General features: G+C 34.5%; 2 protein-coding genes across 2 annotated transcripts; one reads left to right on the plus strand and one right to left on the minus strand.

Annotated features, from left to right (window-relative positions):
• Window positions 1-422: 422 nt before the first annotated feature.
• Window positions 423-6,911, minus strand: LOC145598195 (homeobox-leucine zipper protein HDG5-like). The gene is made up of 12 exons (XM_081654515.1): window positions 6,720-6,911; window positions 5,951-6,218; window positions 5,643-5,842; window positions 5,394-5,511; window positions 4,186-4,374; window positions 3,181-3,723; window positions 2,957-3,058; window positions 2,590-2,811; window positions 2,325-2,496; window positions 1,964-2,232; window positions 1,745-1,840; window positions 423-1,408 (listed from the first exon to the last, which is right to left on the minus strand). Exons 2-12 carry the CDS (start codon window positions 6,149-6,151, stop codon window positions 914-916), a joined length of 2,607 nt encoding a protein of 868 aa, XP_081510641.1. The 5' UTR covers window positions 6,152-6,218; window positions 6,720-6,911; the 3' UTR covers window positions 423-913.
• Window positions 6,912-13,948: 7,037 nt separating this feature from the next.
• LOC145598013 (plastid lipid-associated protein 3, chloroplastic-like) lies at window positions 13,949-18,193 on the plus strand. The gene is made up of 3 exons (XM_081654299.1): window positions 13,949-14,665; window positions 15,741-15,936; window positions 17,606-18,193. Exons 1-3 carry the CDS (start codon window positions 14,034-14,036, stop codon window positions 17,912-17,914), a joined length of 1,137 nt encoding a protein of 378 aa, XP_081510425.1. The 5' UTR covers window positions 13,949-14,033; the 3' UTR covers window positions 17,915-18,193.
• The last annotated feature ends 128 nt before the right edge of the window (window positions 18,194-18,321 follow it).

Below are 18,321 nucleotides of genomic sequence, written 5' to 3' on the forward strand. Positions count from 1 at the left end.
CTTGCTACTTCATACTCTGTACCTAATAATTCCTATAGATTCGGAGATTTGATTGACATAAGTTTTAATTCATTTCCTTATACTTCGTATAAAACTCAGAACAAGCATTACATGAAATTCATGATAGAGTAACACATCGACTGGAGTTATTCATTCGTTAACTCCATTTTAGGTTCCTATCTACTCTTACATAACCTTTACAATAATTTCTCTATTTCCGTATTGAATACATTTTCAATTCTTTGCGGACGGCTTTAATAGTCCCATGTGACCATATTCATGATTTTAGCATTACCATGAAAATCCACAAATCATACCAACATGAAGAAATTATTACTCATTCATCCAACCCAGCCACTAGTAAAAGAAAGAACAGGGGAAGAAAATAACAAGACAGCAGAAAGACTAACCACAACCACCAACATAAATGAACTCATAAATTGAACACTAAATTCTTCAATTACATCAATAAAAAGTAATCCACCAAAAAGTTCCATAAAATATAATTTTCTAAAAAAAAAAGAAGAAAAAAAAAAAGGACCCAATAATAAATTAAATGAGTAAAAGCAGAAGTCAATGCCCGAACCAACACCCTTGATGTATGGTAAGAAATTAGCCTCGGCCGACCAACCAACTAGCTTAGCCATATCCAAGGATCACATCTGGTGCGCTCTTGACTTCCACCACCAATTCTTACTCCTTCATTAATCCCACACACACCTAACTACTCGTACATTAGTAGTTGTAGTAGATTTTTTATTTACCATTTTTTGTAAAAAGAAAAATAAAATTCAAGTCTACTTCTTCCACTTGTACTTTTTCTCATCTATAATGACTCCTTTATGCCCTCCCAAAATACAATAATCTATTAAAAACATGGAGGGAAGTAATCAACAACGCTGTTGGTTTCAACTCACGAGCCAACAGCGTTGTTATTACTGGTTGAAGCAACACAAGTATTACTAGCGTTGTTGATGTTGTCGTCGTTGTTGGTGTTAGTGATTGCATTGCTGCTTCCGTTGGTGTTTCCAAGGGCAGCATTGATTTGGTGGACCACGCTACAGATGTGGTTGTTGATGGCGTTCACGCTTGAAAGGTTTAGCTTGGCATTAGGGCTTGCGCTTGCATGGACTTGGATTCCGACTGTTAGGAGGCATCCGCCACCCATGTTGCTGGAGGAACTCTGGCCATCTGTGCTGGTTGTGGCATCGGGTGTAATATTGTTTCGTCCGAGGGGTATAATGGAGAACCCCGTTGGGAGGAGAGGAATGCAAGAAGGGTCCTCACCACTCATCACTAGCTGGATGTAGTCAACTTCCATTGTGGCGTACACGACTAAGCTACCTGAGGGGTCTGTGCAGCTCTCTTGCAGCATCAGCTCCACATTCTGTGATGAATTGCTTGCCACCTAAATTAACATTAAATAACGCAATTAAACACAACCATAAATGATATAATCATTCATAAATACAAGTACGAGTACGAATTAAGAGATTCATGAACATAAACCTAGAAACAATGTGATATTATCAAGATAACTACAAGTTTTTGTACTCATTGAAACAATAAAAATAATTTACACCCTTGATGTCAGTGGATTTCTTTTTACTATCAATGGAGCATATCCTATTGATGCAATAACTATTATAAAGATTGTAGCCACTATAAAAAAAATTAAAAAAAAAAATTTAAAAAAAAAAAGATTAATAAGTTTTGTAACAAAGAAGATAAAATAAATACTCACATTGATGCGAAAGAGAGAGATACAGTTTCCTGGATGAGATCCATTCGCGATATGAGCCACCTCATGTAAAGAACTTCCATTAGAAAGAGCTTCAAGCTGGAAAACATAAAAACATAATCATAGTTAATTGTATTTCTAAAACTAGTACTTTCAGATAAAAGCCTACAAATAAAATAACGTATGATTGCATAGGCTAATAAATTTCACGAGCCAAATTACCTGAGACCTTCGATATTCATTCTTCAAGAGATCAAAAACCCGGTCATGAGAATAAGGCAGCCAAGTGGTGGACACCGCACAGAGGATCAAACCATTAGGCTGCCCTGGTTCCATGATTTTCCTAGTTGTAATCCTAACTGTATCGTCCGCAGATTCAGATAATGCAGTCCAAGACTGACCCCCTGAAGTGCTTATATTTACACTTAATGTTCTTATCATCCTTTGTGCCAACTTCATGAAATTCTTCCTAGCTTCTGGTGACTGTATCACTGCATGACCAACATTTTGCCGGTTAGTTCAGCTGAAATCTAGATAGAATGAAACTTATAACAAAGAAATCAGTATTAGAGTTTGTTGCAACCTCCAAGGTCAGATACATTTCTGGCCATGAGACTAGCAACCCTCTCACATTGCCTTTGAAGTATAGCCAACCAACGTTTTGCCCCAAATGCCATCGCACTATGAACATATTGATCAAAAGTTTGGTGGATCGGTTTCTCTTCTAATACCTCAGCATGTTCAACCCATATAACCTACATTAATGTCATAATAGCAATTGTTCATTACAGAAGAGTGTAGGGTAGGGATTAATTAGTTCATTTATGTGATGTATTATTTGTAATTACCTTTGAGTAACCATTGGGCATGTCTTGAATGATGCAGCCTGAAGTGCGTTTCCTGTATCTAGGAATACTATTTTGAGAGAGTTGAAGGCTTCCTTGGAAGTTATCCACAGGGAAATCAACAATTGCCCACATGCCTTCCTCTGCGTTGTGGTGGCAATACCGGAGGAAATAAGTCTCACGAGTAGGTACTAATGGTGAAAGCACTTGCAACTCCGCGTACATCTGCAAGAAGGAATAAACATCATGATCAAGGCCTTTTCATGTTGTACAAGATAATCAATGTGTTTGTCTATTTCGAAAACAAGTTAATAACTAAAAGAAATCAAGTGACTTTTAAGAAAGATCAATGTGTCATGAATGAGCTAACCAGATGAAGTGCGCCACTTGCATGACCGGAGACTCCTGGATTGAGAATCTGAACAGTCTTGGCACGAGAGACAATGGAAGGAAACAACTCCATCCATTTATTCTGTTGTTAATTCGACAAGAGGGAAAATCATGGACTGATCAGAAAATGAAAAACAAAAAGAAGACAATAGCCAAATGAAGAAGCATATTATGTTAATAATGCAAGTAATATGGAGGGCTTACAGCATCAAGGAAAGAATCCACAAGATTGATGCTGTTCATAATGACAAGCGCCTTATCCCTGGTAGCCTCGGTCCTTAACTCATTGTAGTGTTGCTTGAGAGGATCAGCATGGTGATGAGGCCAAGGGAACATCCTAGAATACTCTTCCATGTTAAGCACTTCCATTGAGTTGCTACTATTGCGAAACCAAAGGGGTTCGTTTAAATGACACATCTTAAGCAATTCATCCATGGAAGACATGGCCAGTTCCATAGCAAGGGGCCTCTCTTCCTCCAATATTAGGCCACCTCCAATACTCCCACTCCCACTTCCGCTACCACTACCACTTCCAGCACCAGGGAATTCAGCAGTAGGTTCGGGAAGCAAAGGCATTGGAAGCATTTGAGTGCAAGGAGGCATTGACTCTTGGAAATGCCTTGAGTACATGCCCATGTCTAGGTCAAGTGAAGGGGGTGGTAAGAGAGCCGCTGGTGGTGGTGATGGTCCAAGAGATTGGAGTGATCGGCCAGTGTACCTTGATGCAACTGCACATACTCTATCATACTGTAAAAGAGACAAGTTATTATGATTAATATTGAATAATGAAATTATGATTTCAGTTATTAGCCTTCTTAATTATGCAAACAAGCTTACACAAAAGAATACACTTGAAGTTAGTGATGATTCTACCATTAAACAAACTGTTTACTAATGCAATAATGTGTGCCTGATCTTATTAAGGCATCAGCTAAATGTTGCTTGCACTTAAAGAATACAATATATGACAAAAAAAAATTTAATCATTTGTGGACCAATAACTTTAATTAGAAGAATAATCTTAGCTAATTATGAAGCAGTAATCATAACTAAGATGTCCATGATCCAAAACATATATCAATAAGTCAATAACACAAAAAGCCAAAGTCATAGTATGACAATATGTACATGAAATAGCACAAGTTTCACTAGTCCAAAATCAAAGAACCCTAGCAATTTGTGGCTTATAAACCATAAATAAGAACGCACCTCTTCCTTAAGCCTAGCATTCTCAAGGCGCAGTTGCTGCTCATCATATTCGACCTCTCCTAGAATGGAGCCACCTCCACATCCAGGGCAAACAAGGCTCCTCAAGACTGCTTGCAAGCGATAGTTTTCGTTCTTCAAGTTATCATTTTCAGCCCTCAGTATCACATTATCAGTCCTATCTTGTTGTGCCTAATCAAACACATACATGCATATTAAATTACATCATCACGTTATTCAAATCAAACCTTTCAATCCACCACATGTACTCTCAAACACGAGTTTGAATAAATAGCTAGTAGAGTCTGACACTAGGACAAATTAAGTCGGAGTGACTAACATAGCTTAATTAAAAAGAAATGAAGATGTGATAATCACATAAATTAAATTAGCATAATGTATGAAATTAATAATCTCATTGTATTGTACTCCTGTAATAATTCAAGGAAAAAAAAAAAAAAAAAAAGCACAATAAATTTTACACAAGTGAGTCTACAAGTGCAACAGGCCTACAGCTGGGACAATGAACATTGGGGGGTGGGGAACATTTAAGCCATTAAATTTCTTAGCTTTGGGAATGACTGTGGTACAGGTAAATTCATTTAATCCTCTTTATTATCCTTCTTCTTCTTTAAAAGTCTTCCATTTTCATCATCAAGCTTTCATTTTCTGTACTAATATTATCATCTTCTTTCATTTTTTTTTTTTTAAAAAAAAACACAGTAAAAAAAAAAAAAATAAAAAAATACCCAGTGTTTTTTTTTCAAGGGTTGATTAAATGAAACCCTATGTCCTTTTTTTTAAAAAAAAAAACTTCCTAGGGAACTACGAAGCTGTCACTGTTACAGTTCTAACCCTCACTCACTCACAGCTGGCTTCTGCCATCAATGGTGCAACCCTTTAGCCCCATTTGGTATTCTATGTAAGATTTCAATTAATTATCCGCGTTAATAATGTACTCCTCATGTATACACTACTACCATGGTAGATCCGATATAGCTCGTGCAGCTATTATCGTTTTTACATGTGGATAGGATTTTCTCCGATTACTAGACCATCAACTTAAACAATTACGAGGGGAAGGATTGAAAAAAATTTACATTTCTGCTCAAAATAAAAATTAAATCATTTCTTCTAATTACGCAATTAATTATTAAAAAAAAAATTACGCTACTAATTAAATCAATTTTGAGAAATATATGGTTTCGCACCTTCATTTGGGTACGGCGATTTTGGAACCAAAACTTGACTTGGCGTGGCTTGAGCCCTAGATCTTGGCTTAGCTTCATCCTTTGTTTATCATCAGGGTGCGGACATTCCCTGAAAAGACTGCCAAAAAAAAAAAATTCCCAACAAAAATATGACTAATAATATAATTAAATTATCTTAAACAATTATTTATATTTTATGTGACAACTAAATTTGGACGAATGAAAGTGAAAAATGAAGGATATACGTACGCTTCCATTTCTTGAATCTGACGAGCAGTGTGGCGGTGGTAACGCTTCTTTTTACCACCCTGAGACGGTTGCGATTGGTTCGGGTTGAGCGGATCCTCACTAAGACTATCGAGCTCGTTCCCGGAAAGACCACCTTGTCCTTCCATGTTGAGTTCGCTTCCTGACAAGCTCTCCACCATCTCCTCCTTCCCTCTCTCCTCCTTCACCTTACAAAAATACACAGAAATCAAATTAATAAAATAATTTAATTAAAAAACACATAAAATAAAAGGAGAGCTTAAGAGGAGAGAGGGAATGAGGAACATTACAGGGAGGATAGTAGGGAAAGGATGGAAGGCGGGGGGAAGCGAAGCCATAAAAGTAAAGGCATTAACATGATGATTATGGTTGTGATTATTAGGGTTTCGAAGAGGCGAGGCGAAGAGGGAAGAACAATCTGGTGTTGATGACATCCCATTTTCTCCCATTGTTGAAGGTAATGCTGCTGCTACTTGACAATCTCCATACATTATTATGCTAATTATACTTGCTTCAATTCTATTTCTCCTCCAATAATTGCTCCCTTGATATCCAAATCTTCAAAATAAGGACAATATCAAGAATTAACAACTTAGGGTTAGGTTGTCATAATCCTTTATTCATATCTTATTATTTGTCTACCATTCTAACATCTTAGGTAACAAAAATAATGCAAGGATTGACTGGATAAAAAGTGAGTGTAATAATTATATTTTAATTAATTTTTTTAAAAAAAAGTCTAAGGAATAATACTTTTTTGAAATTAATTAATTTTTTTTTGTTTAATTATTAAAAAGTAGAAATTAATGAGGAAAATCAAGATGATTCTCTTCCATAAAAGGTTTTTTTTGAGTTCCTAGCTACAACCACCTACCTCATGAAATAATACGAAAAATCAAAACACCGAAAAAAAAATTAAAAACAAAAAGTTAAATTGAAAGCGAATATACAAATTTTTTGTTTGATATAAAAAAAACATGAACCTAAAATCATCTTTTTGAAAGAATGTAACATTAACGGGACCATAAAAAATAAAACAATAGAGCGCAATGAATATACCAATATTCGAGTATTAGATTATATCTTTCTTGAACTTGTTTGGATTGATCTGCCTTAGCTAAAACAAAAAAATAAAAAATAAAAAACTTTCTCACTCTTAAACTTCACTTTCTCTCACTTCATACTCACTCTTATTTACTAGAGTAGAGAGAGAATGAGGGAAAAAAAAAATGAAGCAAGTTTTTATTTTTAGTTGGTTCGTTCTACTTTATTTTGATTTTAAAATTTTGATAAATTTATGGAATTTAATTTATTTTTATTTTTAAAAAAAAATTAAATAAATCTAGGAAGCGTAATTTATTTCTCTCTGACAAAAACCGATGAATGCCACTTATTCAGTCGTCTGTTTCTGAAACCACGTGGCAGTATTTAATTGGTTTATGCTTTTCCGTTTCACGTAGCCTTCTTTACTCTTTCTCACAAAGTCAAAACTTTTCCTTTTTCTATTTATTAAACAAATTGTTTAATAGCTCGTGTTTTTCACGTGATGATCACATCCGTTGAAATTGTTGCGTTTGATACACGCGATTGAATGGTAAAAAGAAGGTTTTTAAATTTTCGGGTTTTTCCGTTTTACGTGAGGAGAGAGAGTGAGTAATAAGGTCAAGGTCAAATAGGTCAACGAATATGGACCGTTGATTTGGAGGTTACAATGGACAAAATCTACGGGTTAGGAAGGGATTAAATAAGGTATTGTCAATGCTAGGTCCTACCAAAGCTTTTTTTATGGCTTAAATAGTGTAAAAAATATAAAATTAAAATAAAATAAAAGGATTTTGCTCCTATAATGATGAATAAAAAAAGGCTATTAATTTTCTACCAACAAAATTTTATTAATTTTAATTAATGTTTGTAATTTTCTTTTTTGAATTTTATGTTTTATTTTTGAAAGATGAAAAATATAATTAATGTATTGTCCACATTGTTCATGATGATTTCTCATCTCCTACCAACTTTTTCTCTATAAGTTTGTGTAGCTTGTAAGACATTAAAGTATTAAACCACATAATTTTGCAAAAAGACATGGATACATGAATTAATACACAATATAATATTCTAATGTAATTGGGGAGTTTATAAAAGTTGAAATTTAATGTTTATAATCTTTAAAAATTAACACATTATTAAGAAGTTGGACTAATGAAGAGGATATTTGTTGGACATTTAAGTATTTGTCATGATTTTAATTTGTGAAAAATTTTAGTACTCCATGTACATGGATAATTATAAGAGTAATGATGGTGATTTTAGAATATAATGTACAGTAAATCAAAGTTTTGTGTTCATACTATTAAAAATTTGTAGATGATTCTATATTTAATGTGATATCTTCAAATTAACCATTATTATTATTACCATTTAACACACTTTAATGTAAGGATATATGTATAATACATTAGTTCATTTGATCTTAGCTGATGGGTATTAAGGTCATGTTATTTCAACCTAATTTTCACTTATTTTAGGTCTTATAATTTCAAATAATTTTAGATAAGAAAAAATAAAGAAAATAAAAATAAAAATTATGGAAAGGGTTTGTACATAAGGGTATGTTCTCTTCATTTTATTTTTGCTAAACTAACTTTTTATTTTACTTTATTGAAAATATTTTTGCTGAAATTAATTAACCTGAACTTAAATTATTTCTATATTATTTCTATTGTTTTTTTTTTTAATCATATTCCTTCTTTTAAGTTGCTAATTTTTACTGAATTATTAACTGAACTGAAATAATGTTACTTGATACATTTTTTCTCGTAAGATAAAGAAACACATGCATGGCCTAAAAATTACCCAAATTCAAATTAAGTAAGTTTAATAAGGTCTCATGTGAATACAAGATAGCTTTTCCAAAAAAAAAAAAAAAAATTGTGTGAATGTAATTAAGATAAGATAAGTGAAAATTATATTAAGTGAAGAATACACCTTCAAAAGCTTATTAATTTATGATCATTGACCTAAAATCATAGGAAGATGTTACAACAATATATAACAAAGGTTATGATTCCATTGAAATTAAAGTCAGTGATGAAAAAAATTATAAGGCCGAGATTCCATGTATATTATAGGCATTCCAGTCATCTTCAGAAGATTATTATTAGGGTTATTATTGTTGTAGAAGTTTATGCTCGATCTCTTTATCCGTTTTATTTTTCAGTTGTTATTCTTCGTGTGTGTCGAGGTTTCGTTTTATACAACTTAACTTATTATTTTAATTAACAACTAACTACTTTACCTAAAGGAGTGTCACGCAGAGCAAATTATATCATGCTTGTATATTTTTTAAGTGCAAAACGTTAATTAACGGGTCAGGCATTCATGAGTAATATATTTAAAAAGTACTGTACATGAATTCCTAAAAAAAAAAAAGTACTGTACATGAATTAGGTTTATCAATTTTGTAATTAGAAAGCCAACACAATACATACATTAATTAGGCCTTGCTCTAGTCTTTAGTGGTAGGTGGAAAATATAATTAAAATGTTTGAAAGTGAATGGATGGAAATTAAGTACTTCATCCTTTCTCAAATGGATCTTGCTAACAAGCGTCTCTAAGAATTTGATAACTTCACGCGCAGACGAATGTAATTAATGTTTATATCCCACTTTAAGTTCTCTTATCTTATCTAACGCTTCGGCGGCACTCGTTAGCTTTTAATTGTCTTCTCAAATATAATTGCTCCATATGGATTGTATGCTCTACATCACGCAATTTGAACCATTAATCAATATATTTAATTTTCAATAAAAAAAATAGATACATTGAATGTACAAATTGAGAGGAATCAAATAACATCTCACACGAGTATATCGTAATGTATAAAAGTAACTACAAATACTAAAAAGGAGATTTGAATTGGTGACTAGTGCAAAACTGAAAATGTGAGCAATTACTCAAGAATGTAGAAAGTTATAAGGTAAAGATTGATGTGATGAAGTCGCATTGAGGAGAAAAGAACATACAACTTTCTCTGTATATATATGTATATATATATGTGTATATATATATATGTGTATATATAGGGGAGGGATCCGGTGAGAATAGGTCCATATGTGAAAATTCATACTTATATGAGAACTGAGTAAAATTTTAGAACATGTGAGTAAAAATTTAGAACATGCAAGTTAAAATTTTAGAACATGTGACTCAAATTAAAATTCTGAACATATGAGTAATAAATTAGAACATTTGTGTGAGTAATATGTTTAGAACATCTGATTTTACAATTAGAACAAGTGATTAAAAATTTAAAAAATTTGCTTTATGAAATTTTAAACATATGAGTAAAATTTTGAACATCTGACTTAAGATTATGAACATGTGAATAAAAATTTAGAACAAACTGATATATATAGAATATAGAAAGTGTGAGTAAAGAATTTAGAACATACGTGTAAAAAAATATAGAACATACGCTTTAAAATCTGGAATATATAATTAAAAATCTTAGAACACACGTTTTAAAATTTAGAACATATAAGTTAAGGGCTTGTTTGACATTGTTTTTTGTTTTCAGTTTCCAGTTTTTTTGAAAACAAAAAACTAAAAACAGGAAACAAGAAAAAGGTTCAACTTTTTTGTTGTCAGTTTTCATAATTATCATGGTTTTTATAAGTTTGACTAATTTTTGATTCATTATGTCACATATATTGTATGATTTTAAAAAACAAAAAATCAAAAACAAAAAATCACAGTGATGCCAAACGAACCCTAAAATTTTGGAACAAGTTATTTAAAATTTATGACATCAAACTTAACTAATTTATGGTTTAGAACATGTGAGTACTAAATTAGAACATTTTATTTAATTTAGAACACCTAAGGAAAAGTTTAGAACATTAGATTTAAAATTTAGAACATACGAGTAAAAAATTAGAACATAAAGAGTGTTCTCACATATGAAAAATTCTCACATAAGAAAAATTCTCACAAGAGCCTTCCCCTATATATATATGTATATATATGTATATGAGAGCCGGGTATTCAAGTCGGGTTTGGGTCGGGTCAAATAAGATCTCGGGTTAAATCAGGATCAGATTATGTCGGGTCAATCTAGCTTCAGATCAGGTTCAGGTGGGGTCAATTTCAATTCAAGTTATAACGGGTCATTCACCTTTTCGGAGATTGGTCAGGTTCAATTCGAGTTAAAATCAGACCGGGTTCAATTTCAGGTTCGGGTTGTGTTGAGTCGGATTTGGATGGGTTAACAAGATGGTACATTCGGGTCCGGGTTAGTGTTGATTCGGGTTCTGGTTCAAGTTCAATTCTAATAAATATCGATGTGGCCAAGTTGAACAATATAATTACGCCTTCCATAATTTGATCAAACATCATCAAGATTTTATTAAACCTATATACGAGTAATAGAGAACAAAACTTATATAAGTTGAACAAAAGATTTTATTAAATCGGATTGAGGGTTTGCAGAATTATACCAGTATATAAGTTGGATAAAAGGTATAAAAAAATTTATTAAACCTTCCATGACTCGGGTTCATGTTTTAAATTGGGTCGGGTACTAGTTCAAGTTCGGATTGTTTTCGGTCGGATTAAATCAGTTGACGGTTACTATCAGGTCGGGGCAGGTTCAGGTTCAGGTCATAAAATAGTGGATCAAATGGGTTTTAGGTTAAGATCAGGTCAGGTTCAAGTCAGGTTACAGGTCATTAGTTTTACCCCATTATTTGAGTACAGGCTGGGTTCAGATCTTTATCCGTTAAGGTCGGGTACCGACCCAATTGGACTTCAAGAGGATATTAGGGACCATGGCAAACATCTCGGCAATTTTTATTTTCGGGCGAAAAAAGGTCAAAAAAATACAAAATTAAAGACTATAATCCACGTTTTTTGAGGAATTTTGAGGTTTCAGGGCCCGGTGGCGAAAAGTGTTGAGAGTTGAGACCATAGGGGATATATCTCGGTGTCATATAATGCCGTTTGAAACCATATATGATCATTATATGTTGTAATAAACGTTCGTGGTAAGCTTGAGTTTACGAATTCACTACAAGTTGTGAACGGGTAAAATGACTGTTTAAGGGCATATTGGATGGTTCCACCGTCCCAATTAGACTTCCAGAGGATATTAGAGACCACGCTAGACATCTCGGCAATTTTTATTTTCGGGCGAAAAAAGGTCAAAAAGTTACAAAATTGAAGGTTATAATCCACGCTTTTTGAGGAATTTTGAGGTTTCAGGGCCCGATGGTGAAAACTCTTGAGAACCTAAAGGATACATCTCGGGGTCATATAATTCTGTTTGAAACCACATATGATCATTATATGTTGTCATAAACGTCCGTGGTAGGCTTGATTTTACGAAATCAGTTCTAGTTTTGAACGGGTAATATGACCGTTTAAGAGCATATTGGATGGTTCCGCCGACCCAATTGGACTCTTGGAGGGTATTAGGGACCATGGTAAACATCTCGGCAGTTTTTATTTTCGGGCAAAAAAGGTAAAAAATTACAGAATTGAAGGCTATAATCCACGCTTTTTTAAGGAAATTTTGAGGTTTTGGTTCCGATGGCAAAAAAGTGGCAAAATTGAAGGCTATAATCCACCTCATTGTTCGAGTACAGGCTGGGTTCAGATCATTGTCGGTTAAGGTCGGGTCCTCGGGTCAGGTGAGTTTTTGACAGGTTTAAGGTCTCAACACTTTTCGCCACCGGGCGCCGAAACTTCAAAATTCCTCAAAAACTGTGGATTATATATAACCTTCAATTTTGTAATTTTTTTGACCTTTTTTCGCCTGGATATAAAAATTGCAGAGATGTTTACCGTGGTCCCTAATACCTTACGAGAGTTTAATTGGGTGGGTGGAATCATCCTATTTGCCTTTAAATGGTCCTTTTACCCGTTTTTTTTACATGCCTCTTGTATTGCCTATAAGCTCTCACGGGGCCTTTACGTAGCCGGATAATGGTCATGTGGGTCCACACAATATTATATGATCTTAGGATTAATCCCGCAGTGTTCCGTGAAATTCAAACACCAACACCTCTTAAATCACTCCGATTTCGTGTATTATTTTAATATAACTGCAAACCACAAGGTTCTATTAGAATAAAAATAGGAAAAAATAATCAAAGAATAACTCAAATTTGGTTTGACAATGATTATTGCAGTTTTGAAAAGCCTTTGATAAAATTTATCGATTGCACGTCAGCAACAATAGCAACTCGGGGCAATGCCCGGGTTATGTACTAGTTTTTTTTTTTTTTTTTAAAAAAAAAAAAGGAAAAAGAAACATTGTTAATTAGGAAATTTTCTTAGGAAATTCCTAATTTATTGGAAAAGAGGATGAAAATAAGATTATAGTAGGGTCTGTTCTCTTCAGGTTATTTTCAGTTCAGCTCAGTTTCATTAAGTTTAGTTCAGTTCTTAATTTCTTTTTCTCATAAAATATTCAGTTCAGTTCAATTTAGCTCTAATAAGTTCAGTGCAGTTTAGCTTAGTTAGAACAGGCCCTTATTACAAGGGATCTAACAATGTTCATGTTGTTACTAATCAGGTGGCCAACATACATTTGCGATCTAATCTATTGTCCTATATACCTCTCGATAAATATGATAAATGCTTTAGGTATCGAAATTGAGAAATTTAAGAAGCAATTGAATGTCTATGATGATATGCTCGATCGATCATAAATGGGACCAAGCACCACCCTTGTTTGAGTTAATAACTAATTTGTAACCTTCCATATGAATATTGTAAATACCTTGTTGGGGAGCTAAGGAAATGCCTTTTTGCAAGACATTAGAGCCTTTCAAGTTGAAAGTGCGAGCATGAAGAAGAGAACCACCGTTAGCTATTTCTAATGATGACTCTTGATGTTGTCAAGTTGAGAAAGACATACCAATAATACTAATTACTAACATAAACATATACTTTGTTTAACAATTCAATGTCCAAGATTTGTGCATTTATCTTCATTAATATAATATCGTGTCCAATATAAATTAAAATAAATATCACCTTTAAAATAAACACTTCATCAAGTTTTTTTTTTTTGGTCATTTTACTCATTTATATTTCTTTTAGAATCGCAAATCATTGCCATACAAAAATTGATAACTTTTGTTCTGCAATCCTAAAATAGAATACGTAACATTGTAACCATCCTTTAGAACGGAGCGAGTATGTCGGGCAATTTGTCCCTCACTCTACGGTCTACACTAGTCTTCTCAAAATATTTGAAGCCTTACAAAATTTGATCAATAGGTCCAAGTTTGTTACATACAAACAGAAATAGAAACAAAAACACCCATGTCCACCAAATTCCCCTCAATTTTTTCTTCCCATTAACAAAAATGACGATTCTCTCAACTCCACCACCTTCCATTTTCTTCCCCAAATCCTCAATCCTCCATTACAACCATAACCATAACCAATTCTCTTCTTTCTCTCTCCTCCCTTCTCAAACCCCACTTCTTTCTCTCTCCTCCACGCGTCCTTCTTCCAGAACCTTCTTATCCTCCCGTTCTTCCGCTTCTTCCTCCGATGAAGACGATGAATGGGGCCCAGACCCAAAGCCCAAGCCCAACCCTTCCGCCTCCGTGAACCCACCTGAGCTCAATGTCTCCATCACAGTTTCCGATGAATGGGGCGAGAAATCCGGGCCTGAGCCCAAGACTGAGTCCAGGTTCGCCGAATCCGACCCGCCCATTCGCGAGGATGAAGATGAGTGGGGCCGTCTTGCAATTGATGGCGAAGAGATTAAGGAGAGAGAAACTAATGGTAGTAGTAGTAGTAGTTTGGTGAGCAAGAATTGGGAGCTGAAGAGGTGTTTGTTGGATTCTCTTTATGGGTCGGAGCTCGGGTTTCGGGCCTCAGCTGAGGTTCGGGCTGAGGTATCGGAGCTTGTTAATCAACTCGAGGCGGCGAACCCGAATCCTAACCCGACTGAGGTTCCGGGCTTGCTTGATGGCAATTGGGTTTTGGTGTAAGCTTTTCTTGTGGTTTAATTTATCCCCTGTTAGGCTGTTACTTCTACATTGTGAATTTGATTTTTAATTCTATGTTAATATGTTATGCATACTTTGATATATATTGAATGGGTTGTTGTTTTAATGTATAGGGAAGATCATTTGGTAGTTTAATTTAGGGTGCTAAGTGGAAAATGGGAATTTGTTGTGTGCCTATATTTGGGTTGTTTTGTTAATGTTATAATAGTCACATACCCTTTTTTGGGATGCTTGGAAAAAAAGATGGCATGTTTGTTAGGATAGTAGTGAATCGTGAATCATGATTGGATTTTCGAAGTGCTCCTCAATTAGAAAGAGTGATTGGGAAAATTAAGCAATGATGCATCCATATAAAGGATGTAGCAGTGAATGAAGTTATATCCTTAATTATAAAAGAGTTGGGATAATGTGACAATTATATATGGAAATAAGGGAGTATGACTAGTGACTCGCACACTGGTGAGTTTCCATTCTAAACCATGAAGTTACCCTCTAACCTTATTGGCTAGTCACCATCCTATAATATTGTGATGTTGGTCAATATTTCTTCACACACATGGGAAATTCCCAACATAGAGAAGCACTAGGGAATAAGATTGAGTATTAATAGCCATTTCTTGTGATTGGTTGCCATTTTCCTTCCGGATTTTATTCTGTTGAAATATTTGGATGGAAAGTTATTGTAGAACAGTGGAAGAGAGTTGGTGCGTTAACAAGGAAATGTTTTCTTGAATCAACCACGATTGTATGTTACTAAGTGCCAATTTGTAAGAAGTTATAATCGACCCTGTAGTGTGTGTGTTGATATTCTTGTGTTCAATGAACCTTTAGATGTTAAAACAGTTAATAGCAAATTTACAACATATCCAGAAAATAAGAGATCACATATTCACATGCTATGAGGTTGAAGAATATATTGACATCAGATGCATATCATCGTAAACATCCTTTGATATTAACAATCATCAACTGAGATTTTGTCTGAGCTTTTACAGGAAATTTTATTCATCCTTTTTACCACTCCTCATCTATCATTCCTCTGTATTTTATCAGGTACACAGCCTTTTCTGAGTTGTTGCCTCTTCTTGCTCTTGGATCTACACCGTTGCTAAAAGTTCAACAAATATGTCAAGCCATTAGCACCACCAGCCAAACTGTGGAGAATTCAACCACATTGTCCAGTCCTTTTGCAACATTCTCATTTAGTGCAACAGCCAAATTTGATGTTAGTAGCCCTTCAAGGATACAGGTAATTGATCAAACCTTTGTTTTCTGGTGAATGTAGCTTGCACATGGTCTGGCTTATATATGGAGTCGAGTTTACGGCGTTGTCGTTCAAATCAATACCTTGTGTTGTGGTGCCACTTTCAGTTGTTTTACTTGTGTATTCAATGTTACTGTTATGGGATTGCATTCTTTTCATCGTAATGGATCTTCTTTGCCCCTTGTTCAAATATCTCATTCCAAAAAATGTGTTCAAGTAATCACATGTATTGCTCGGATAGCAGTTAGGCACGGTGCTTAATGATAGAAATCAGCGAAAATCCTAATGTAAAATTAGAATGATGTCATGTCCTAACTGCAATTGCCTCCAATGAAATTGTTGTGTGGGTGAGTGTTTGTTTTGCTAATTGGACCCTTGGAGGGAGGGGGTAGATGGTGCAGCCTTATCTAGTTATCTATACAATTAATTGTGTGGACTCTTAAGCTCAGACCATTCAAGTGCCTTTTGTAGACCCACCATTTGTATGCAGCTATGATAATTACTGTTAAGTATTTCATTGAAGATCAAGCTTTTTTGAGGCTCCATGACTATGATGTTTAGATCGTGTGATTTGGAGATTGAAAGCTACACAATTGTAATTGTGTCGGATAGGGAATCAGTTTTAATTTTCTATTTTTATATATTGAGATGAAATTGTGCATGTGAAGTTGTTAACACTGTGTTTTCCTTTAGTGATGGGCTTGACCAAGAGATATGCTGGAATTGTAGTTATTTGGTTCTAAGTAAGATAATTGAGTAGAGTAGGATTGAAATGGGTGGTATTAGATTCGATCTAGATTTTCGCATGGGTTCTGGACTTCTGGGTTATTCCCTTGATTTTTTGGATTGTTTGGTCTCTTTTTCTCAATAGATTTCTCTCTTTATGTTTTTGCGTATCATCAGTTTACTTATACACATATATACACATGCAAGTATATATATCATCACATACTCACATGGAATTTTGTTAGATTATATACTTGTATATACGTAAAAGGGAAATTCACTATCTACCCAACCCATATTCATCCCTATTCTTTTCTCCTCCATCTAATTATCCAACCTCTTCATAATCCACCTAGGATTATCTTACATTTATGTGAACCACTCAATGGATAATCATCCTTTAAGGCTTAAGGGACTCCATGAAAACTTATAACCTTCTCAGTAAAGATTCGATAATGACTATCATTATTAGCCTAATAGCCACAAAACCTTTAGAATCTGCTACAGTTTGGTAAAGCAAGTAGGAAAAAATCGATCTTTTGTTAATAATAGAAGGTTTGTCAAATAGGGTAGAGACTTCTGCGCCATAAAAGGTTATTTGGAACCTTATGCGCCCATTGGTCGGTTACATAAAGACCTCTTGTGACCTTGTATCTGTGAGAGGAAGCATATTTTAATGAAGTAAAGTGGACGATTCCGACCACTCTGGCCTCTTGGGATCTCGTGGGGTTTACGGAAAGTATCTCAACTCATTTCTTTTCAGGGTCTGAAGATTGATTAGAGTTGTGTGTTGAAAAGTGTAATTCCCCATAGGTTGCAAAGTGAGGACTGAGGAGGAATCATTATTTTATTAAATTGATTATTTTCTTTAAGATAAGATGTTTAATTGGAGATTAAATGTGCTAAAAAGCTGATTTCTGATATGCAGGTTCAATTTAAAGAAGCCACTTTTGAGCCTCCAAAGATTAAATCTCAATTTGATCTTCCAGAGAATATAAATGTGTTTGGACAAAATATTACCCTTTCTCCTGTGCAGCAGCTCCTGAATCCTGTTCAGGAGGCAGCAGCAAGTATTTCACGGTCATTATATGGCCTGCCACCTCTTAAGTTTTCCATTCCAGGTGAACGCACTTCATCTTGGTTGCTATTCACATATGTCGATGAAGATTTTAGGATTTCAAGAGGAGATGGTGGCCTCTTTGTGCTTGTCAGAGAAGGGAGTCCGCTTCTTGACTAAAAGTACAGATGTGCCCTTTTGGTGCAATTGAAGAGACATCTTGCTGTGCAGCTTTTGATACATTCTGTAAAGAGCTTACTTGTTTGTAATTGATTTTACCTTAAGAAGGCACATTCCTTACTTTACCTTTATCATAGATAATTAGTAAGATATTGGCCTCAAGACTGCTAATTGCCTGAAGAAATTTGTGACAGGCTAATGATTGTTTACCTTGCCATGAACACACTGTTATTTGGATAAAGCTTTACGAGGAATTTACAGATTATTTATATCGTTAAAGCAATGATTGCCTATCCTCTCTCATATAAAATCTTATACAAGTTCAACGAAGAAGCAAGGCCTTGTGTCAAGACTCGAGAGTTCTGCTTCTGATATGGTACTACCCTCTAATATTATGGAGTAACATG

Source organism: Chenopodium album, chromosome 20 (assembly GCF_948465745.1).
Source record: "Chenopodium album chromosome 20, dcCheAlbu1.1, whole genome shotgun sequence".
In the NCBI taxonomy this organism is placed as follows: Eukaryota; Viridiplantae; Streptophyta; class Magnoliopsida; order Caryophyllales; family Amaranthaceae; genus Chenopodium; species Chenopodium album.

Coding starts and splice junctions, on each gene's coding strand:
- LOC145598195 (XM_081654515.1), bottom strand. CDS start 6,151: ATGTATGGAGATTGTCAAGTAGCAGCAGCATTACCTTCAACAATGGGA. Junction 4,375..5,393: donor ATCGCCGTACCCAAATGAAG/GTGCGAAACCAT, acceptor GTGTTTGATTAG/GCACAACAAGATAGGACTGA. Junction 1,841..1,963: donor ATGAATATCGAAGGTCTCAG/GTAATTTGGCTC, acceptor TATGTTTTCCAG/CTTGAAGCTCTTTCTAATGG.
- LOC145598013 (XM_081654299.1), top strand. CDS start 14,034: ATGACGATTCTCTCAACTCCACCACCTTCCATTTTCTTCCCCAAATCC. Junction 14,666..15,740: donor GATGGCAATTGGGTTTTGGT/GTAAGCTTTTCT, acceptor GTATTTTATCAG/GTACACAGCCTTTTCTGAGT. Junction 15,937..17,605: donor GTAGCCCTTCAAGGATACAG/GTAATTGATCAA, acceptor TCTGATATGCAG/GTTCAATTTAAAGAAGCCAC.